This window comes from Bacillus rossius, chromosome 1 (genome assembly GCF_032445375.1).
Source record: "Bacillus rossius redtenbacheri isolate Brsri chromosome 1, Brsri_v3, whole genome shotgun sequence".
Taxonomy (NCBI): Eukaryota; Metazoa; Arthropoda; class Insecta; order Phasmatodea; family Bacillidae; genus Bacillus; species Bacillus rossius.
In genome coordinates, this window is record NC_086330.1 from 110,783,755 (window position 1) to 110,807,680 (window position 23,926).

A 23,926-nucleotide genomic window follows, 5' to 3' on the forward strand; every position below is an offset into this window, starting at 1 on the left:
CGTCCTCATAAAGCAACTGCAGATGAAATGACAAAGTTCCACAGTGATGACTATGTACGTTTCCTACGCAGTATTCGTCCCGACAATATGTCAGAATACAACAAACAAATGCAACGATGTAAGTACTCATTGCAGGGAGAGGCACACATCATATTTTAATAGAGAGATTTTGGTTATTCATAGTAATGTAAAAAGTTGTTAGTTTTTAACTATACAGATAAAGTTATGAAGTTTTTTCTGTACAGTCAATGTAGGCGAGGACTGCCCGGTGTTTGACGGGCTGTACGAGTTCTGCCAGCTGTCGTCCGGCGGTTCGGTGGCGGCTGCTGTAAAACTGAACAAGCAAGCCTCAGAAATCTGCATCAACTGGGGGGGCGGGCTCCACCACGCCAAGAAGTCGGAGGCATCTGGCTTCTGCTACGTCAATGACATTGTCCTGGGAATATTGGAGCTGCTGAAGTACCACCAGCGGGTGCTGTACATCGACATCGATGTCCATCACGGAGATGGTGTTGAGGAGGCATTCTACACCACGGACAGAGTCATGACTGTTTCGTTCCATAAGTACGGGGAGTACTTTCCTGGAACTGGGGATCTCAGGGTGAGTGTTGTGAATACTGAAACACTTCATATCTTGTGCTCAATTTTATTTCTTTAGCACCTAATCCATTTGAATTTGAATTTTTTGAAAAAATATTTGGTAATTTTCAATTTGTTAAAATGCTGTTACCGTAGGGCAGTTATTGAAAGTGCATATTTTATTGTAAGTATATCAAACAAAGGTGGCATTTATTTTCAAAATACAATTGTTTTCCTCTCATGGTGAAGTTGTTTGAATGCCGTAATTTTACTGAAGTTAATATTGTGCTTTTCATTTCTTAGCTGGCCAAAGGTAGGCCATCATTAAAGGAGTTATACGGAAACAAAAAGTATTTTTGTAAACTTTTACGTGTTTCTTAACATTTGCTTAGATATTTGAAAACTTGGTGAACATTCTTTTTTTAACTTTCATTTTCTTCATAGTGAGTGAGTCCCTCTTACTTGAATGAGTATTGTTTCTCACACTTCTAAAGATGAATGCTTTACATGGAACCTATTTTCTTATTAGGAATGATAGATATAGGTTTATAATAGGACAGTTTTTGGACCTGAAATTTTTTGGTCTTTTTTTATATATATGTAGACCTACAGTGAACTCTCAATCTACAAACTTTCATAATTCCCAGGAACAGGGGTGGATAGCTGGAGAAACGTATGCATTATGATGAGAGAGAGAGAGAGAGAGAGAGTGTAACTTTTATTTATTTGATTTGTGGCAGTGAGAATATGGAAGAACTAGTCGACCCGTGTGGAATTCCGCAGTGCGCACCAAATCATTATGTGTGGCATTCCATTTTTTAAAAATTTGGGAGAAATTACATTTTGAAGAAGAATAGAAAAAAGTAAATGAGTGTTGGTACAAAAGAAGACATGTAATTGAACACATCAGTACAAATAGCTGTTACACACACATTTTTTTTACAGAAGTATTATATTCAATTATACCAATAATATACACATTTACAAAACCTCTTTAAATACATTAATTGTAAGTTGAGTTTCTCAATGTTAATGAACCTGCAATGTGAACAAAGAATTTATTCAAGTATTGAGTAATGTGACTAACTGATACTATGAGAAGTAAATATAAGAGGTTATGTTTGTAGGTTATGTTTTTGATACAAATATCAACAGTAATTTCAAAAGTACATACTTATAAGAAAAGTCTGATGTGCCAGAAGTTTTGTTTAAGTGGTTTTTTTGGTGAAATTTTTTGGTTAAGTTGAAGGATCCTCTAAGATTTATTTATCATATGTTCTGTTTATTATGACAGAAGTGCAATTTAAAAAAGAAATATGTAAACGCTGATGTTTCAAGTGGCTATCCGATTCAATATTTATCGAATCTGATTCATTATCTATCAAAAAATTGACGCATCCATTAAAGGACTTCTTAGATGACTTTAAATCTCACATTTAAGAGAAGCTGTACATTTTTTGACTGTGGGTCTATTTTTTGTCATTAGCCGGCACAATAAGCTTTAAAATGAGGGGTAAATCGGGGAATTTTATAAAGGAATAAGGAAGATCTCGCGGACCCACCGAAAAACAGGCTAGAGAAATAATATATAAGATAGGGAGAAAAATATGTTTAGGTAATTAACGTATAATAATTAGGCCTGTGCGAATATTCGTATTTTCGAATTTGAATATAAAGTATTCGTATTAAATTTGACCTCGGATACTAATATTTGTTTGCTTACGAATACTTGACATAGCATACCTCGTGAGTTTGTCATATACCAACATTCATTCACTACTGAGAGTTAAGTCATTTGTGTCATGTAAATTCTCTTTTTGATGTTTAATGGGACTTCTTAATTAAAAACCTGGACAATAAGCAATGTTTTAAACATGCAACAAGGATTCAAAGTTTTTTTCTGCTACTGTCTTGCTAAACAGTAACGAAAAAAATCATGTAAACAATATTCAAAACACAGCATATTTGTCATTTCAAACTTGAAAACAAAATAATATTTGTATTCTTTTCGTCACATGCAGCAGAAGTGGAAAAAAAACATCAACATCCATGGACTACAACCCCACAAAACACAGACACTCCATTGAAATTGGCATTAAAAGAAATAATCGTCATAGTTTCCACGGTATGTTAATAGACAGTCACAATCTAACACCATGTGATACAGTAGCAGCTTACTTGCTGTATACATCTATGATGAAATAGACATTGTGACTCAAAAATATATTAATAAAAAGTAAATAATGGTTTAAGATTATAGATAAAATTAGAAAAATTGTGTTCATAATATTGCTTTACTAAAATACAATTTACCTGGCTTCCGTTAACAACGAAAACTCATGAATAACGTGGGTTTGAATATATAAATATGAGCTTATTCAATCACTAATTTGGGAATACTTACAGCATTTTTAAAAAAAGATTAAAGTTTTCGTAAAATAGATTGCAGTGAATTTCACAGGATTTTTCTGTTCGTGAAAATTTTTCGGATTAATATTTAGAGTAGCAGGCTATGAAAAATAAGGCTAATAGGAACTGAAATGAAAGGTTGGTTGGTTTGGTTAAGCTAGGTTAGCTGCATAATAAAATAAAATATTATTTCCTAAGTATTTAAATTGTCAAATTTTCCAGAAGTGTGCCGTTAATTAGTAAATTCGACACGATATATTTTAAATTTTTATTATGATTTTAAATTTTTTGTGTGGAAATTTTATTTGCTCTACTATAGTGTGAATTTAATTTGTTAGTCTGGTGTACTCCTCAGAGTTAAACTTTGTCTCAGTGCTCTGAAGCCCCTTTCCCATCGGCGTATCGGATATTTTGCTGGCCTAATCCCTGACTAGCAGACAGCTTACCCTTTCCCCCGCCTTCAGTCACGCCTCAAGCCTGTAATATCATTTCTCTTCGTGACCCTAACTGCATAGACAAGCCTGTAGCTTGCAGGCGACCAGTTCTCAGAGACGAGCTGAGATTGGCCTTTTTCATCACGTATTAGTGTTATGTTCGCTCCTCTGCAGCTACGACGGGGCGGAGATTCCCAACAGCGTTGCATGTTACCCTCCCCCCCCCCCCTTCTCAGTTCCAAGTAAGACCAATGACCGGTCGTAACCCCCTGGACAACGGTGACCGTTCTCAAGGTCTCCGCGCTAAAACGAGTGCGCTAAAACTGATCACAAGTGCTACCTAGCGACCAAGGCGAACTTCTCCGCTTGCCTACCCTCTAGGGCGCCAGAGAGCAGCACTTGCTTTCCCTTGAGTTATATGGACGCCCAGGGGCAAGTCGATTGTTTTCAACTCAGCCCCTTCCGACAGATTTCTCTACTGTCGCCCAGTGATGCCAACTTCAAAACTCCTGCCAGAGTTTTTTTTCCGCCCGCATTCGGGCAAGTTCGGAATCTGTCGGCAGCCCAGACCCCCCCCCCACCTGTAAGAGCCGGCGGGCACTTTTAATTACGAGACACTTCGCGCCGCGACTGCAGACGGACCGTTTGATTATCGGCGAGTCGACGAGACTCTGCAAAACTTCCATCCGGCCGCAACTGACTATGTAGTCGCCTAAATGAGGGATGCTATCCCTATAATCTTTTTCAAGTAGTTTAGTCCGTCTGCGTAGTATAAAATGTAATAGTTATTTTTTTTTAGCTTTTAATTTTTTTTGAAATTAGAAATCATCCGCGTCCTGCCGCGCAATTCGCGAGCTCCAGACCCTGGCTGACTCCACGACTACAGCGTGCTGGGCAACTCCCCTGTTTTGGTGAGTGATAATTCGCGACCCCCCCCCCCCCCTTTTTTTTTCCCTTAAATTTTTTTTTGGGCTTTTTCTGCCCCATAGACTGCCTGTATACAAGTTCTAATCAGTTTTGATTTGGACTGTTGCAGACAGGGTCGATGACGGGGAGAGATTGATTGCTCCCATCTCATGGCCCCCCCCCCCCCCCCTTCCCGTTCCGTGGGTCACATTAGAAGAAACTTTTCTACTACCCGACGTGATCGTTTGAAGACCCCGGGTGGTAATGTAAATTCAACATTTCCCCTTTACCTAGCTACGAACTATCTTAAGCGGATGACCAACCCACTAGCGACCAGTGTTTTTCTCAAGAAACATGTAGAACGAATAGAACTAATTATCAATGTAATCATCGGATCCATCCAATTTTGGGTGTGAAACTCATAATGCAAATGCTTATATTTCAAACTAAGAATGTAAATTGTTTTAAATAATCGCGGGCCGGCCCATTTTCGTTTTTCTTTTTGTTAATCTTTGAAACTTGTTAAAACCTTTTGTATGTAAAATAATGGAAACAAGATAATTCAGCAGGGCAAATAAAACAGGGAAACTATAGATCAAGTTAATCGTGTAGTTTTTATTTATTGATTTTAACGATCCACCCACTTCCTCCTTGCTTGTTACAGGAAGTTCCTAAATTTTGTTTGTTCCCCACCTCGTGTCGCCTCTGGTAATTCAATTTATTTAACTTATTTTTTTATCCAGCAAGTTTCCAAGGCTCCTTTTAATTAATTCAAAATAATTCAATTTTGAGGCACGAGGGGTGTTACAACTTGGTAGCAGAGCGTGGTTTACTTGGTCTATAGGCATACCTGAATAATATAAGCATATCTAAAATAAAAATAAAAGTACAAAAAAAATTTTTTTTTAAATTAATTTTTGATAATAGCAATTTTGTAATAATATTGTAAACTGATCGCTGGTACACCCCGTAGTTATGTTGAGTGAGTTAAAATTTTTAAAATTTATCTTGAGTTAATTTTCCGCGCGAAGCTAGCGCGCAGCGCGAGACGTCTTTCAGCAAGCCACAGCTGTTGTCCCTGCCGCGGCGCAGCCGCAGACACACACAAGGCCACAGACACCCCTCCCCCGTCTCTACGTGCCGGTTATCTCTCACGGCGCACGTCCGTGGCTTCATGTTCAGTTCAGCGCCCTGTGCGCCCGGTACGACCTTCGTAGGGGTGTCCAACTGTAATCTCACCTGAAACCTTACTTTCCCAGTAGCGCGAGACGAATGCCCGCGATGTATATTTTTTTTGTTTTTGTCCATTAATCCTGGACCATAGCAAATTTTTACGTGAGCAACTGTTCCGCTCACATCCTTTTCCCGACAGCCACATGGGAGCTGTCATGTTTGTTTTCCTCCTCCCCCCCCTCCTTCTTCGAGCGGCCTCTGCCGCCCGCTTATCTTCAAGGGGTGACCACAGCTGACGTCTTTGTCGTGACGCCGGGCTCTGTTTATCTCCGCCCGCCGTAGTTACTTTATGACTGAGAGTCTAATAAGTTTATAGTTTTCCACTGTTGTCCCGCAGTAGTCAGCTAAATGTGTTTAAATTTAATTATTAAGTTTACATATGAACAAATAACTATAAGTTAAGAGTACTTTTTTAGGCTACTAACGCCATTACTAATAAACACGCACATAATATTTAAATATAGATTTTAATTTACATATCAAGGGCTCCCCCCCATTCTAATAATGATTTCAAACTATACTGAAAGACATTTGCCTTATAAGAATTTCACGTCTTACTTTATTAAAGTAATAATACTTGAAAACATAATATAGTGATAAAATAATAATAATATAATCAAGCATATTAAAATACGTATTTCCCGAAATTAAGTACCTACGAGGTGACTAGCCTCATTGTAATGTTTATAGTAATCACCGAGAGTGGTGAAATCCTTTCAACCTCCGAGAGGTCCACTAAATTAATTTGGGTACGTTTAAGCATCCCGTCTCTAGGCTAGCACACTCTATGTAATTTAAGATACTTTTATTTTTAATTTTTCCATATGTAAGTTCAGTCTTGAACAAGCTGCTTGCCGTAAATTGTTTTATTTTTTTTAACTTAGTAATACTTCTCTGACAGTTTTTTTTTAATCTTCATGAATTTTGTTCGACGATTTTATCTATTTAATTTTTGATTAAGTTCAATTTTTTTTAATAATCATAATTCGTAAATTAAGCAAGAATAATGTTTGTAGTTTGTTTTAAATTGATTTAGTGTTAAAACCTTTATGTGATTATTTCTTTATTTTCCTTGTACGTACATGTGATGTACAGCGACGTACATAGATTCTGAGCACAGAAGCTGTCACATCTAGCCATTTTTTTTGTTTCCTTTGCATTCTACCCCCAAAGCTGTATTTCTTTTACATCGCTATCGATGATATGGTTTATTTAAGTAAGAGCTACGTGACTTCCAGACGGCAAACAGGTTTCTTTTATGTGTTTTTTTTTAAAAAATAGGAGCTAGGTCAAGCTAGCCAACGAGCAGCGCAAAAGAAGGGTCCTACGAGCCAACGAGCCGAGACTCGGTCCTCTAGGTGAAAAATCCTATGACCATAGAGTGTTACTGGGTTAGATCCCCAGCACTCACCTTTGGACGGCCTATTTTCAAACCCCCTCTCAGGCAGTGTGAAACCTATCAGCAGTCATGGAAGATCTAACCGCTCCATGATAATTTATAACCCTTTTGATTGATAATTGTTGGTTTATTGCATTTTACCTTTCTTTAAATAATTTAAATTTGAGTGTGAAGAGTCGTTAATTTATTGTTTTGTTTGCAGAAAACTTTTAAATAATAAATATTAGTTAGTTCTATTGAACATCAGAGTTGTATGCGCTAAAATTTCTAAATTTGTCGAATATTTAATTTTTTTTAAATTCATTCATTCATACGGATTGTTGATCTTTTAGGGTTCCAACCCCAATAATTTAAAAACCCGCCAAGGGAATCTTACCCTTAGGCCCTGTGTCACTCTGGGACTGAGGATCTGTTTTACCTTCGGGGAAGCAGCAAATTTGACCGTCTTCTCCATGGCCTGATTGTGCAGGGCAAAGTCCCAATGCCTTCGGCCTTTTATGGAAAGACAATTGTACAGGGGTTCTATTCCCAAATATATTTTGTAAGTTACGGGTTACCATACCCATTTTCAGGGGTTACAATCCCCATCAGTCACTGAGTGCTCAAGGACGCATTTCCCTTGTTTCGGCCTCAGTGCTTTTCGGCCCGCCTCACAGCGCCCATCTTTAGAGTTTTGTCACGTGACACCATTCCCAACATCTGAGATCAACTTTCCTCATTACATCATTCATCGTTAAGTGTTAATTAATTAATTATAATATACCTTTGATTTGATCAAGATATTTTTTATATGTAAGTAGTTTGCTACAGTAGATCCTGGTACAGGGTAAGTTTCTGGAACCCAGGTTTTTGGTGGCCCAAGTGGGCCACACTGACTCCGTCTTTCAGGGGGGAAGTATGTGCCGTTAATTAGTAAATTCGACACGATATATTTTAAATTTTTATTATGATTTTAAATTTTTTGTGTGGAAATTTTATTTGCTCTACTATAGTGTGAATTTAATTTGTTAGTCTGGTGTACTCCTCAGAGTTAAACTTTGTCTCAGTGCTCTGAAGCCCCTTTCCCATCGGCGTATCGGATATTTTGCTGGCCTAATCCCTGACTAGCAGACAGCTTACCCTTTCCCCCGCCTTCAGTCACGCCTCAAGCCTGTAATATCATTTCTCTTCGTGACCCTAACTGCATAGACAAGCCTGTAGCTTGCAGGCGACCAGTTCTCAGAGACGAGCTGAGATTGGCCTTTTTCATCACATATTAGTGTTATGTTCGCTCCTCTGCAGCTACGACGGGGCGGAGATTCCCAACAGCGTTGCATGTTACCCTCCCCCCCCCCCCCTTCTCAGTTCCAAGTAAGACCAATGACCGGTCGTAACCCCCTGGACAACGGTGACCGTTCTCAAGGTCTCCGCGCTAAAACGAGTGCGCTAAAACTGATCACAAGCGCTACCTAGCGACCAAGTCGCGAACTTCTCCGCTTGCCTACCCTCTAGGGCGCCAGAGAGCAGCACTTGCTTTCCCTTGAGTTATATGGACGCCCAGGGGCGAGTCGATTGTTTTCAACTCAGCCCCTTCCGACAGATTTCTCTACTGTCGCCCAGTGATGCCAACTTCAAAACTCCTGCCAGAGTTTTTTTTCCGCCCGCATTCGGGCAAGTTCGGAATCTGTCGGCAGCCCAGACCCCCCCCCCCCCCCCCCCCCCACCTGTAAGAGCCGGCGGGCACTTTTAATTACGAGACGCGTTTCTCCGCGGGACACTTCGCGCCGCGACTGCAGACGGACCGTTTGATTATCGGCGAGTCGACGAGACACTGCAAAACTTCCATCCGGCCGCAACCGACTATGTAGTCGCCTAAATGAGGGATGCTATCCCTATAATCTTTTTCAAGTAGTTTAGTCCGTCTGCGTAGTATAAAATGTAATAGTTATTTTTTTTTAGCTTTTAATTTTTTTTGAAATTAGAAATCATCCGCGTCCTGCCGCGCAATTCGCGAGCTCCAGACCCTGGCTGACTCCACGTCTACAGCGTGCTGGGCAACTCCCCTGTTTTGGTGAGTGATAATTCGCGACCCCCCCCCCCCCCCCCCCCCCTTTTTTTTCCCTTAAATTTTTTTTTTGGGCATTTTCTGCCCCATAGACTGCACGTATACAAGTTCTAATCAGTTTTGATTTGGACTGTTGCAGACAGGGTCGATGACGGGGAGAGATTGATTGCTCCCATCTCGTGGCCCCCCCCCTTCCCGTTCCGTGGGTCACATTAGAAGAAACTTTTCTACTACCCGACGTGATCGTTGGAAGACCCCGGGTGGTAATGTAAATTCAACATTTCCCCTTTACCTAGCTACGAACTATCTTAAGCGGATGACCAACCCACCAGCGACCAGTGTTTTTCTCAAGAAACATGTAGAACGAATAGAACTAATTATCAATGTAATCATCGGATCCATCCAATTTTGGGTGTGAAACTCATAATGCAAATGCTTATATTTCAAACTAAGAATGTAAATTGTTTTAAATAATCGCGGGCCGGCCCATTTTCGTTTTTCTTTTTGTTAATCTTTGAAACTTGTTAAAACCTTTTGTATGTAAAATAATGGAAACAAGATAATTCAGCAGGGCAAATAAAACAGGGAAACTATAGATCAAGTTAATCGTGTAGTTTTTATTTATTGATTTTATCGATCCACCCACTTCCTCCTTGCTTGTTACAGGAAGTTCCTAAATTTTGTTTGTTCCCCACCTCGTGTCGCCTCTGGTAATTCAATTTATTTAACTTATTTTTTTATCCAGCAAGTTTCCAAGGCTCCTTTTAATTAATTCAAAATAATTCAATTTTGAGGCACGAGGGGTGTTACAGAAGTTATTGCATGATGTGAAAAAAAAAAAATTTAGTGGTATTCTATTTCTCGTTCATACTATTCAAATTCAATATTCATATTCGCAGGCTTATACATAATGGAGAAATATTCTCACAACTTTGAATTATTATTGGATTATTTTTCTTCTTTCTTGTTAAAGCTCATAGAGTAATGCCACATTATATTACAGATGTGCAATAGTCTTTGGAGTATTCTTTCTCTATGAAAACTGTATAAATATGCTTGTTGCTTTGAAATGACTGGACCTATACTTTTTTTTGTAAAATTCCACTTTTATTATTTTACTTTAAAAAAAAAAAACTGACTGGGAGCGGGAGCAACCAAAAGAAGAACATTCTGTTTGGAATTTTTAAGTGAATATTAACTTCTGGTGAACAAGAAGTTTTGCTCATTTGATAGAAACTTCAAATAGTTCTACATATGATTTGTGCAAGAATTATAAAGAAAGACATTAATTTTGCAAAGGACCGTTAAATAACTATCGTTATTGGTAAAACAAACTTTTGAGTGAATTATTCATTGTTAATAAGTTCTGGAGTTAGTCAAGGCATAGACTTCACCAACATAATTCTACGGGACAATGGACAATCAAGTCAAGAGCCACATTGTCGAACTACGCTTGAACTACGAAATTCTGAAAATGATGACAACGACCCATCTGAGTACTGTGAGTTTTTTGACGGTTTCTTCGAGAGGACTCTCTGTGTCTGCGGTGAGCCACAGATTTTAATCATCTTCTGCTTTGTGACCACACCTCATCGAACATTCACCACTACTGTGATTCACACAACAGACAACCAGAGACTGCTTCTCTCCACAAGTCAAGGTTGTAATTATTTCCCACAGTTGGACTCTCCACAAAATTCACATTGCATTGTGGCAAAATAAGGTATGGTCCATGGTATGTAAAACTTTGTGGTGTGTATGTGCCTAGCTACTACAACTGCGTTTGACACAGCTAACACATCACAGTTACTTATATTTGAGTAATTAAAGATTAATGTTTTCTCAAATTTGATATTACGGTGTAGTGTATGTTAAGGGTAAAGCATATTAACTGGCTGTGCAAAGTATGGTGGTTGGCTGTATTTGTGTATGGTTAGTACCAAAACTAATAATATCAAATAAGAAAATCAATATCAGAATATTATAATATATTATTGATACTTATTTTTCAGCACATAGGTACAATACTTGAAATGAAGGGTTATTCCATGTCAAATCAACACACCCATTTTACCTCACCATCTCAGATTTTTATGAAATTTTGCACAGATGTTACCTCTATACAGGCTAACAAAAATATAAAATTTTAGAATGATATATCCATCCGTTTTGAAAATATTGCTTTGTAAATTTTCGAAAAAACACTCAAAACCGCACCATAAATCTTCTCCAAATTAAGTTAGAAAGGTGAGACAGGTGTCATTTTGCAGCATTTGGTATGGCCTTTCATGTGATATGTAACACAATAATGACTAGAAAAAAATAATTTTTAAAATTTTGATAAAAGTGCATTTTTAATTTTTTTCAAAAAATTCAATAAAATTTTTTGTACAAATATTAAATTGTCTACAAAGTTTCAAAGTGGAGAGTTAATGGGTTCATAGTAAAATTAATTGAAAACAAAGGCCCTTTTTGTCAAACGTCAGGTTAAATGTTGGCAACAAAGGAAAGCATAACAGAATACAGTAAAATCTTGTAAAATACACCAAAAAAAAATCAGATAATTATATTCTGTACACTGAAAGTATCTTTAAACTGTACAATTTTTTAATTAAATTTTACAGGAAATTTAATTTAAAATGAGAAATACTTTATGCTGAAGTACAATATATGCAAGATTCCCCTGCACAATAATTTAAAATGAGAAATAAATTGAAGAAAGGAAATTAGCACTCACATGTTTGATTGAAATTTTCAATTACAGTACTTGAAAAATTCCTCATTGGTTTTTAAAGTGTCATTTTCAGATAGCACATAAATTCTTCCAGTTGGTGTCACAGGATTTACTGTACATAACACATATGTGAGAGGAATCCATAATACATCTGGTTTCCCTGGATAAGAAAAGGATGGTGATGGTCCAGCAGGGTGGAAAAATGTTACTTTCACTTCATCAATTTCTTCGTTTTTCTCCATAACATAAGCTAGCCACCAGTTCTTGTCATATACAACTGCAGTATAGCCCTTTACGTCTCCTATTTGCGGTTTGTGTAGTGATCTTGGTTTGTGTAGTGATCTTGTAACAGTTACTTATGATGAATGTGTAGCTCCAGAAAATATTTTCACAGTAATTTTTGATGTGCTTGAGTCAACAGGTATAAATGCATGATAATGCTGAGTTCCTTGGAAGGTAATTGCCTGATTGAAACAATATTTTAAAAATATTTCTGACTCTATGTAATCCTCTTGTATAGTGAAAGTGAAATTAATACCAGAAATATTTTCTACTGCCCATTCATAAAGCTGGAAAGAGGTCAAGATCTGGTTTTCGTAGGGCTGTTGCAAGCTAGTTTTAGCTGCTAATCTCTTAACCGTACCTCCAACTCCATCTCAAGGCCCTTTATCGTGAGCTGTGGCTGAAAAATGCCATTCAGCTGATATGTTGAAGTCTTGCTTGTGAAAACATAAATTGATGATATTTGTCTTATTTTTATATTGGGCAGCAGACCCATCTGAAAAGTAAAAGAACTTATAAAGAATGTTTTTAAATTTTGTAATCAAAAAAGCAACCAAATTACTTTGAAATTTATAAACAGCAGCTGTATTGTGCTCTAGGCAGTCATAAATTACAATGTAGTTCAAATGTTCAGTTCTTTTTTCTCCTTTATAATATATCACAAATGGGTGAACTGTGGCATGTCCCTTAATCCAGTGGTAAGTCTGGGCTTCATCTTGTACAACCATACTGTAGTTTTCTGAAAAGTCGAGTGTGATGGCAAATTCAGATTCTTTTAAATTTTCCTTTAAGTGATTCATGAAAGAGGTCTGTTGTTTTGCAATAAAGTCATGGCGGACTAAGAGTGACAGCTTGTCACAGAGTAAATCTATGAAATCTGCTGATGATTTCTGCAGTGTCTAAATTGCAACGGTCAACTGAAATCCACTGCCGAAATGTGATCTTTCGAATCAGGTGCTCTTCAAATGACTTCTCAATGACAGTCCGTATTGCTGCAGTACCAGGACAATATGTACAATGTCAAATATTGCAATCTATTGTTGGTGGATTGCATACCGTTTTTGGTAGGCAATGTTTGTAGGTTTTTAATTCTCCATTTGTTAAATCACTTAATCTTGCATTTTCAATCATCAATTTGACATTTTGATGGATTGTACATACACACACTGCATGTGTCCCACTAGAACTCGCTAAAATACAATGCGTTGGACGAAGCTTTGCAAATTTTAAAAAACCTATTTTAATATTTGGAAATTTCTCCTTGAATAAAGTGTATCCCTCTTTCAGATTGCACAAAATAAGTCTTTTTGATATTTTTGATTTATTTTTATTAGGTTCAGTGACTGTTATGCAGTCTTTAACACCAGGCATCGCTCTACTGACTTCATAATTTTTCATAAAATAAATGGACAGCTTCAACTACATCTTCTAAGAGGTGTTTGCCTGGTTTGGGGTTAGGACTTTCTAACATTCCTTTTTCAGCCAAGAGTTTTTTTGATTGTCTTACCATGTAGTTTGGCGCATCAAACTCTCGTATTATTTTTCTAACTCCCCAATTTGGTGGTAAACAGGTTAATATCATTAACTTCTTGCTCCTACTAGTAGAACTCAAGAAATTGGCTTTGAGGTTTTGCAAAACGTATTCCTCTAAATCTTCACCATCATCCTCAGAGAAATTATCTGGCAACTCAAAAAGTTTCCTTTTGATATTGGAGTCAATTGTTTTAATTTTTCTGGTTGCATAACTTTTTGATTCAAATTTTTTCCTATTAATAAGAGATTCTCCTAGCCCTTGTAGTGAAATATTTAATGAACCAATCACCTCTGAGGGTGCAGAAAAACTGGGATCTTTATCAGAATCTGAACTTGATTTGTTATCCTGGTGAGTAGAAGAAGAAGAAGCAGCAGCAGTTTGTAATGTTGTAATTTCTATTCTACAGCTATCACAAATTTTTGGGGAGATCTAAGATGCACATAAAGTTCTGCCATTCCCGATTACACCCGAACAATTCACCTTTTGCCAACTTCGGGATTTGTTTTATTTTTGCGCAGGAAAAATGAATTCAATTATTAAAAGTGGTCGGTTAGGTTAGCTACATTAAAACACTTTAAAACACTATGGACGTTTAGTTAGGTTAGTATAGCTACATTAAAATAAACAGAGAAATATAAATATATATATAAATAAAACCGAGGTTGGCCGAAGGTGAATTGTTCGGGTGTAATCGGGAATTGCAGTACTTTATGCGCATCTTAGGCTTCCCAAATTTTTGCTCCCTTTGGCAATCCAGAAAACAAACTGCACATCCAACTAGTAACATTCCTTAATTTTCTTTTTTCCCTAATGTTGTGATTGCTTTTTTTTAATGTATTAAAACACTGTAACTTCAAAAATGATTCACTGAGGGCCATTTCTTACCGTAAACTGCCCACCTTTTCATAGGGTTTCAGTCACTATCATGATGAACACATTACCTTTTTAAAAAATAAATATCAACATTTTCAATTCAGAATGCATAACTCCACTCATAATATAAATAAAATGGTCACTTTTTATATAGGTGTAGCACTGATACTTGTAACAACTTTGATACATCAGAACAATACAGACTCCTAGCATAAACTAGCTGAAACCACTACTGTACAGTACTCTGAAAGAGCTAAGGGGGAATTCCAGGGCAAAGCAAGGGTATCACAGAGCTAAGGGAATCCCAAGGCAATGCGAGGAGAATCCCAAAGTAAGGGGAATCCTAAAGCTAGGGAAATCCCAAAGCAAATTTAGGGGAATCCCCAGTAGCTGGATGCTTGTCTGAACTAATGTTTGAAATCCTGTATCAGAGACAAGCAAAGTGTAGCACTAGAAATAATTACAATTGTGTTATTAGTGATTTTTAATCAATTTTATGTGTTTATACTTTCAAAATAACTTATTATAATTATAAAAATGGTTAAATATCATAATTGGGTAAAGTAAAGTATAAATATGTTTACAATTACCAATTAATTTTACTATGAACCCTTTAACTCTCAACGTTGACACTTTGTAGACAATTTAATATTTGTACAAAAAAATTTATAGAATTTTTTAAAAAAAAAATTAAAAATGCACTTTTTCCAAAATTTTAAATTTAAATATTAAAAATTATTTTGAATATTATTTTTTTTCTAGACATTATTGTGTTACATATCACATGAAAGGCCATACCAAATGCTGCAAAATGACACCTGTCTCACCTTCCTAACTTAATTTGGAGAAGAGTTATGGCAATTTTAAAATTTGCCTGTCGTGCGTTTTTGAGTGTTTTTTTTTTCGAAAATTTACAAAGCAATATTTTCAAAACGGATAGATATATCATTCTAAAATTTTATAGTTTTGTTAGTCTGTATGGAGGTAACATCTGTGCAAAATTTCATCAAAATCTGAGATGGTGAGGTAAAACTTTTATTGACATGGAATGACCCTGAATACTCATGATCTGAACAAGTCTGAATAGAAAAATTATGTTCAGATACCCTAACGGTTCACCAGCTTAGAAATAACCTACCAAATACACATAGCCAGATATACATGATCTCGGGCCAAGTTTTGATACTACACTGTCATTATTGATATCTCAATGGTTAAAACTACCGGTACTAGCACTGTTTGTGGTAGATCATGTTCTTCGGCCACTTAAGACTTCTGAGTAGATCGGTGGATGGTCGCAGGAACTTGTAGAAAGGGATGCTGTAAGAGAGTTCTAATCAACTACGACTGCCGTAGGCTACGATTCAGCGACTGAATCGGCTATACAAAATGGTCCTGAAAACGTGGTACAAGGAAAGTTCTCACCACGAGATGACAGGAATCAGATGTAGAAGTCGCGATGCTGGAAGCACTCAAGGAACGCCTCGTATGTCGTGGTAAGGCGTGTACCCTGTATTCTGAGGTAGATGAACTCAGAATTCTCCTATCTGAATACTCTGCTAACACTTTAGTATTTAACTATCATGGTTGACACGAACTTCTTGTTTCCATTGTGGGCACCAGGTTTTTTGGCGATACATCACAAGGGAAACGTCTTCTATCGACCATGGCGTCGTGGAATTCTCTCTATTCTTTCCTTTTTCCTTTTCAACTTTCTCTTCCACTTCCCAGGATTGTTGTAGCAACCAACGAGCTCACAACTAGGAGGAAGAATACTAAGCAGTCGTAGTAAAAATCAAATGTACTGTAATTAAACCTGTGTATAACTTATCTAAAGCTTGCATAAAAAGGAATTGGCGTCCAAAGAATAATAAATGAAGACAAGAAATTATTAAACTGCTGCAATTTCCAAAGTCTAAACATACTGGCTTGCCTTAGCTATCCCTATTAGTGTGGTTGCTGGTACAACTTATAATACAAATGCATATTTAAAAATAATAATTAATTTACAATAAACATGAAATAGTGAAATCAACCTGTAAATGGGTGACCGTTTACAACTTGTCAATTTGTTTCAGGGTAAATATTGTGTTTAACAATAGCTGATAGGTAACTAGCATTCTCTTTCTAAAAGTTATTCCGTTTAACTTTGATGATTGTTGCTTCAATTTAACTCTCTTCTTGAATTGCTAATAAATTTTCGAGATCATATTTTAATGTTAACTCCCTTACTGTTTCTCACTATATTTCAGAGGTGATACCTGAGTATTAACTTTCTCTTGTTTATTTACTGTACTGACTGACTAGTTGTGTAAAGGTAATTTGTAATATTTGAACTATCACACATAACTGGTTAAAGTTGTTTTTCTGTAGTTAACTTAAAAACTGGAAGCCGACTGATTTAATTATTTAATTCAAATTGCTAGTTTTGTCAGCAACACTGAAGTCAAGTGTAGAAAACGTGAAGCCAACTGATTTAATTATTTAATCTGAATTTGAATGGTAGTTTTGTCAGTGACACTGATGTCAAGTGTTTGTGTTCAACAAATTGTTTGATTTGTCGTTTAGTTTTTCAGTTTCCTTTTGAGTGATGATAGTACCCTGATCTTTTGAAAGATTGATGACAATATTTCTTGAGACTTAAACTAAACTAATTTAAGATAGTGGAATGAGTGTGATGAGCTATTTCAATGAAATAGAAGTATTTTAATTATATAGAAAGTGACATTAGTCAACTTGCGTAGTTAGAGCATTTATTTAGTTTTAAAGAAAGTAAGTTCCATGACGAGGCATAGTAAGTAAGTTCTTATTTGAAAACACCCTGTCATGCTGGGATTTAACCACGAGGAGGAAAAAGTAACGTGCCTCTTGTGCTGCTGGAGTTTCTGGCCACTCATGGCTGTGACTGATGCCATGGCTGACACCTTTTTGTTTACCTATACTATAGAGAGAAGTTATGGTACCCTAAAAGAAATTAGTTTTTAAGGAATCAACCCTGTCTCATGAGCAGTGACACTTAAGTTCTCAAGGATGCTCTTTCATTTAGCAATCTCAGGAGACTGTGGCAGTTGTGGGCTCTTGTGTTCTAGCCATTCCTTCACTGCCGGCCAGTTCAAGGGGTGAATCAAAATGTATAGCACCCAAATAAATGCTTCAAAACTACTTTTCAGCCAATTTTATAAATTTATTGTGCATTTTAAACAAAAAATTTTATGGTTCCACAAGCAAGAGCCATTCATTCGAGAGGTTCATCATTCCTGGGTTGTAGAATTGATAGTTTTGTAAGGAAAATTAAAAGTGCAATCTTAAATTTGCAGTTTTCAAGAATAGTTATTGGTAATTTTGACTGTTGTGTGTTTAGGACATTGGAGCAGGAAAGGGTAAATATTATGCAGTAAACATTCCTCTAAGAGATGGAATGGACGACGAGAGTTATGAGTCAATATTTGTTCCTATCATTTCAAAAGTAATGGAGACATTCCAGCCAAGTGCTGTTGTCCTTCAATGTGGGGCAGACTCTCTCACCGGTGACAGACTTGGTTGCTTCAACCTCACCGTCAGAGGTAAGTACATGATGACAGTTCACTGTGTGCTTATTATAAGATGATGGGTTTCTTTGTAACATGCGAATGTTGTGTTATGTTATGTTATGTGTTTAAACTTTTGGGGTCCATTCAGTTAAGACAGTTATTAATTTTTGTGACTTCTATTTCTAGGTCATGGGAAGTGTGTGGAGTTTGTCAAAAAGTATGGACTGCCGTTCTTAATGGTTGGAGGTGGTGGCTATACCATTCGAAACGTATCTCGCTGTTGGACCTATGAAACATCTGTGGCACTTGGTGTTGAGATCGCGAATGAACTTCCGTACAATGACTACTTTGAATATTTTGGTCCTGATTTTAAGTTGCACATCAGTCCGTCAAACATGGCAAACCAAAATACTCCTGAGTATCTGGAAAAAATAAAGTAAGGCACATTACCTTAAACTGTTTTATTGAAGGGTTTGCTAATTTATCTTGGTTTGATTTAAATGCTTCAGGTTTTTGACTTATATTGATATTAATTTTTATGTTGTACAGAATGTAGAATATATAAGCATTTAAATGTTATGTGTAATTACTTTTTCATATATTTATTTATATTTTTTAAGTGTTCTAGTTGGTGTTGACTATGTGAATCATGGTTTGCATACATGTAACAAGCATATTTATTTTACGAAATGGGAACGTGTTATAAGTAGCATAACTAGGCAATCCTCTTTTTTTTGTAATATGTTAGTTTAAATTTTTTTGTGGTTTTCAATAGATCATCTAAAATAACCATAAAGTGATTAGGTGCTTATCATTTTTTGGATTGGGAGTAAAACTTGCATCAATACTGTGATTGTGTACTTAAAAACCACAGCATTCAGTAGCTTCTGTACTAACGTTAGTAGTGTGTATCTTTGATTCTAAGACTACTCCTACGTTTCTCTTTATTCTGGAAAAAATGTTTAATCTATTTCCATGCTAGGCCATTATATATATATCTCAACTCTAATTTTTCCCCCGCACACCCTCTTTATTTTGCTTTAAAATATATATTTTTATGTATGCATTTATTTATTTATTTATTTATTTTAAAATGTGTAGGTGAGAATAAAGTAGAAAGCATGTTGCAAAGCCCATGTGTACAATGATGCTCACTCTTGGAATCAACCAATAGTAGTACGTTCAGAGTTAAATTAACTCTTTATTTTCCCTAAAGACTGATTATAAACATGCTTTTGACATTGGCCAACAGGTTTTTGTTGGGTGGTGAGCACTCTTTGTTTACTGTTATGTTGAGTTCTCTCCTGATGAAAGTATTATTACCTTCTTTCTTAAATGGGGCTAAAAGGGAATAAGGGGTTATAAAATGTCTCGACGGTAACTTAGTTCCACTTCAGTTTACTACTAACTATTACAATTGTTAACACCATCACCTGTTGAGTTAAATCTATAAAATATATTTAAGTTAATCTATGTGCCTTGCTATCACACCTGTAAGTCTCTTACCTCCGCTCTCTTGTTATGCGCTCGCGGCAGACCTCTCGGCGAGGCAGGATGCGGCGGCGAGAGACATGCGACGTCAACCGGGCTCCATCTCGGCACGGCCACCCCCAAAAAGCCCTCTTTCGGGCTTGGCTGCCGTATTTGAGACCTCGGGTCTGCGGTATTGTCGACAGTCCTCGTTCCTACCCCCTCTCGACCCCGTTTGCTTTTCGCAATGGTGGCCAGCCTCGTTCCGAAGCGCTGTCCCAGTATTTGCACTGACTCCGCTGTTGCGCTGACGTCGCAATGAGGCCGGCCCGCAGGTGTGTCGTAACATTACGACTGTCTCACATTACAGAGGATTCAAGTTCAAATCCTGGTCCATCAATCCAGACTTTGTCTGGCCATGGTTCCTTACATTATTCTGTGTCTGATTACTTCCCCAATATTCTTGGTCTTTGTCATGTTGAGCAGTCACTAATGACCTCGCTTTCAACTAGACATTAAGCTCATATCAAAGTTAACTATCAATGATTGTGGTTGGAAAATTAGTTTGTGACCTTGTGAATGCAATGTTGGTTATTTTTTAAAACTCATTCCTGAAAATGATTATTTGTTTGCAAAATTTCAGAACAAGATTATTTGAGAATTTAAGAATGCTTCCTCACGCTCCAGGAGTTCAAGTCCAAGGTAAATGTTACGCAGAGAAGAATGTGCCTTTATATTATGTTTACTAGTTAGTATGTCAAAATTTCAAATGCATTATTATGAATAGTGCTTGTAAATTATTCTGAAATTCAATATAAAATGTATTGATCAATTTGGTTTTGTTAGTGAATTTTGGCAACATCACGAATATATAAGCACCGTAGTGATCATTGTTTTCAGTAAAATTATTTGTGTGTGTGTGCCAGAGTTTGTGCACATATGTGTGTGTACTTACACATGTGGATGTGTGCGTGTAATGGGGGCCCCCTCCTGTTTACATGTGTGCAAGTGCGATTGTGTGCATGTGGGTGTGTGCTGTCATATATATATTTGTGTATACATATGTGTGTGTTCATAAATATGTAGACACACACACACACACACACACACACTCTCTGTTATGAGTGGGGGAAACTGGTTCATAAGGATAAACCAATTAAATTTATACATTTTATTTACTACTATTTACTTTACTAATTAAATTATTGCACTTAAAAATATCTGTTTATAAATCACTAAATATCTGCAAAGTCATAGTTCACACTCCTCAACTGGAGCTAGGCTCAACAGTGGTTCACTTCTTACCTCGCTCCTGCCCACAGACACAGTCTCGCGCCACTCGGTCACAGTCGCACAGTCCCGTCGCGTCATGCCGCTTGGGGGGAGGGGGGGGGCTTATTGCCATCTTCGCTGAACTCTCACTTCACTTCCACTCCAATCTCGGAACTCACGCTGAGGCCGGCATCGCCGCTTTTATGCCAGTTGGCCGTCTTTCTGTGAAGCATCCAAAACAATGGCTTGAATAGCACGTCAATCTACGCTGCGTCCTCTGAAAGCCCGCAGAATTCCTAAGCCACTAAGGGATATGATAGCGTCGAAGAAGGAGCAGCTTGGGCAGGGGGGGTGGCGAGGTCAGGCCGCGGGACTACCACTGAAAAGCTCGTTCAGGTACCTGGCACGTGGCACGTGTATTGGCCTTGCTTTCCAGTGCACTCATAACTATTGGTATTGTAATGGCTGAAATTAGGATGTTTTAAATTAAATGTGTGTTGGTGATGTTCTTACAATGCCGTCATTAAGTATTGTGTTTTTGCTAAAAATGTGTTTGGCTATTAACACATATTTTACAGCACTATTACAAGCAGTGCCACCAACAATTCAGGTTTTTTTGTTCTTTTCACTTATTTTATGATAAGGTTTTACTTTCATCAAGGCAGGTTATTGTAACCGAAAAACTTTTATATATTGTTTTCTTAAATACTGTGTAATTTAAATACGTTATTGGTGAATAATTTTGACTGTAAGAGGCACTGTCATTAAAATTGATTAACCATTTATGATTGGTGGGCTTTCAGTGTTTTCATACATTTTACATAATGTTTGGTTAAATTGTAAATTTTTTTTTTATAGTTTGTGCAGTTCTAGTATTATTAATTAGTATCAAGAATTTTTCCTTCATAAGTTAGAAACTTATATAGTAAACTTTGAGTAGGAACCTCGGAATTTTTAATGTTGGAATTTTAATAGTCAATTTTTGTGTTGGAACCCTGGAAATAGTGTGTAAAAGTAAGTCTGAATTACGTATTATTAAAATGTGAGCTTAGAAGTTCAGTGAAAGATGTTTAATCCAGCTTTTTGTGGTTTGGCATGTTCTGTAATCCGGCACTAATGTCGCGTTTAGAAATTATAGAGTGGATTTTAGCAGTTGACCTAGGCATTTACTGCACTGCCGGCATTTTTATTTTGCTCAGGGTTTGTCACTGTCTGTTTTTTGTTCAGTTAGTGTTTCTTGTAATAGTTAGAGACCTGATAAAGGGGAGGATATTTTTTTCTTAAAAGCAATGTTATTTTTATCAACATTTCTCAACAAAAAAAAAAGATTTTTTTTTTTATGAGCAATTTTATTTGAGTACTTGGAATTAAAAAGAATATTAGAACATAACCTAGTGCTTCACAGGAATTATATTTTATCAATTTCTTATCTTACTACATTTAATACTAAAGGTGCAGGAAAATTCTGTTAATTTAGGCATCTAAAGATAGCACAATGAAGACTTCAACATTGGCTTCTTTCTGTTTTCGCAGTATTTACGAAAACTTTTGTGCTGCAATTTTTTTAGTACAAGCGATTCATTAGGCTTTGTTTAAAACAGCAGATGACAGAATTTAAAAAAAATGAAATTTTTGTGGCAGTACAAAAGCCGTCTTCAGAAAGCAATTTAAATAAAAGAGTAAAAAAGATAGTGGTGGTTATGGTAGCCAGGGAGGCTAGAAGCAGAGAGGAGCAATCACAAAGAAGAGGAGAGAAGAAAGTTGGTGCGACCAACAGTCATTACAGCTCTCTTGTCCTCCCTTCATGCATTCCAAAGTGTTATCCTGTCTCCTCTGTGTCACACCTATGGTCCAGGAGCAGTTGAAAGTGACACAGAGGCAAACATGTAGTTTTTAAATTAAGCTCTTCCCATAGCCGACAGCCCATAAAAGTTATTAGAGTTGGAAGGAAATAAGTACGAATCAGCAGCACAGCAGGGTATCGGTATGTGACTGTGGAGATTTGCCTATAAAATTGAAAGAGTCTGAGATACAAAATAATTAGTAAAGACCCTTTGCTTATATAAATAAATTTGTAACAAATTTCATTTGCTCTCTCTCTCTCTCTCTCCCCCCCCCCCCCCCCCCCAAATCCTTTTTTATAAAGAGTTTTTGAAATGTTTTGACGAGAAGTTTTGAAAACGTAACATTTGTTAAATGAAAGCTTTTTTTTTTTTTGTGTAGTAATTGATGAAAGAGCTGGAAAAATTAGAAAATCTAGTTTTACCTTGAATATATCACAAATTACTTTATTTTTCGAATTTATTGCGATCTTGAATTTTTCAGATCTCTAATTATTTGTTTTTAAGAAATAATATTCGTCACCTACGATAGAAAAAGTTTATTTATACTATCCCTGGCATCCACAGATGTAATTTTTTTCAGCCATCCCAGAAGATGCAGTAAATGATTCAGAAGACGAGGATGCAGCCAATCCTGACGAGAGGCTACCACAGTCAGCCTTGGACAAAAGAATAGCACCAGACAACGAGTACAGCGACTCTGAAGATGAGGGAGAGGGTGGCCGAAGAGATCACAGGTCAGGATTGTATTTTCCTTTAACTTTCAACATTCTTTTGTTTATTGTGGTTGGATGATTGAATAATGTAATGTTTCAATCTCGAATATACTTGGATATTCAATCTGACCTGCAAATTTTGGCTGGAATATGACCAAAATAAACTTAAACAATTTCAACGTTTCAGTCTAAAAGCAAAATAAAATGGCAAAGCCTCAGCAGTTCCAAACATTGCATTACTATGATAAAGAAATTAGGTATTTCTTGCCAAGTATGAGATGAATTTTTTTTTTTGTTGGGTTGGGCAATCAAATCCTCAAAATGCAAATACCATCCAATGTTCAGTATTCCAAATATTAGTATAGGAAAAATATTCCAGGAAGGGGAAATTCAGCAACTGAAACACTTAACACCTCTGTACTTTACAAGGCGTATATAATTTTACTCTGTAGAAACTATCAAAGTAATTTTTGTTACTCTTTAGCTTCAGTGTTCTCAGAATGTTTGTCTAGCATTGCAGATGCCTATTTCATCAAGTTACAGTTTACAAGCTCATTATTTACAAGAGCACAGTAATGTAATTCATGAAATATTTTCACAATTGTAAAAATGGTTCAGCTGATTTTACATAAAATTTGTTTACATGAATTTCAGAATACCAATACCTAAT

The 23,926-nt window shown here is 36.7% G+C and overlaps 1 protein-coding gene across 1 annotated transcript in view; it reads left to right on the plus strand.

The window, feature by feature from the left end:
- Positions 1–23,926, plus strand: part of LOC134542117 (histone deacetylase HDAC1) — a 50,275-nt gene that overhangs the window by 20,696 nt on the left and 5,653 nt on the right. The window contains exons 3-8 of the mRNA XM_063386084.1: positions 1–118; positions 246–601; positions 17,789–17,990; positions 18,144–18,393; positions 20,071–20,129; positions 23,124–23,277. Coding sequence (XP_063242154.1) covers positions 1–118; positions 246–601; positions 17,789–17,990; positions 18,144–18,393; positions 20,071–20,129; positions 23,124–23,277 — 1,139 coding nt within the window. The remainder of the gene's footprint in view (positions 119–245; positions 602–17,788; positions 17,991–18,143; positions 18,394–20,070; positions 20,130–23,123; positions 23,278–23,926) is intronic.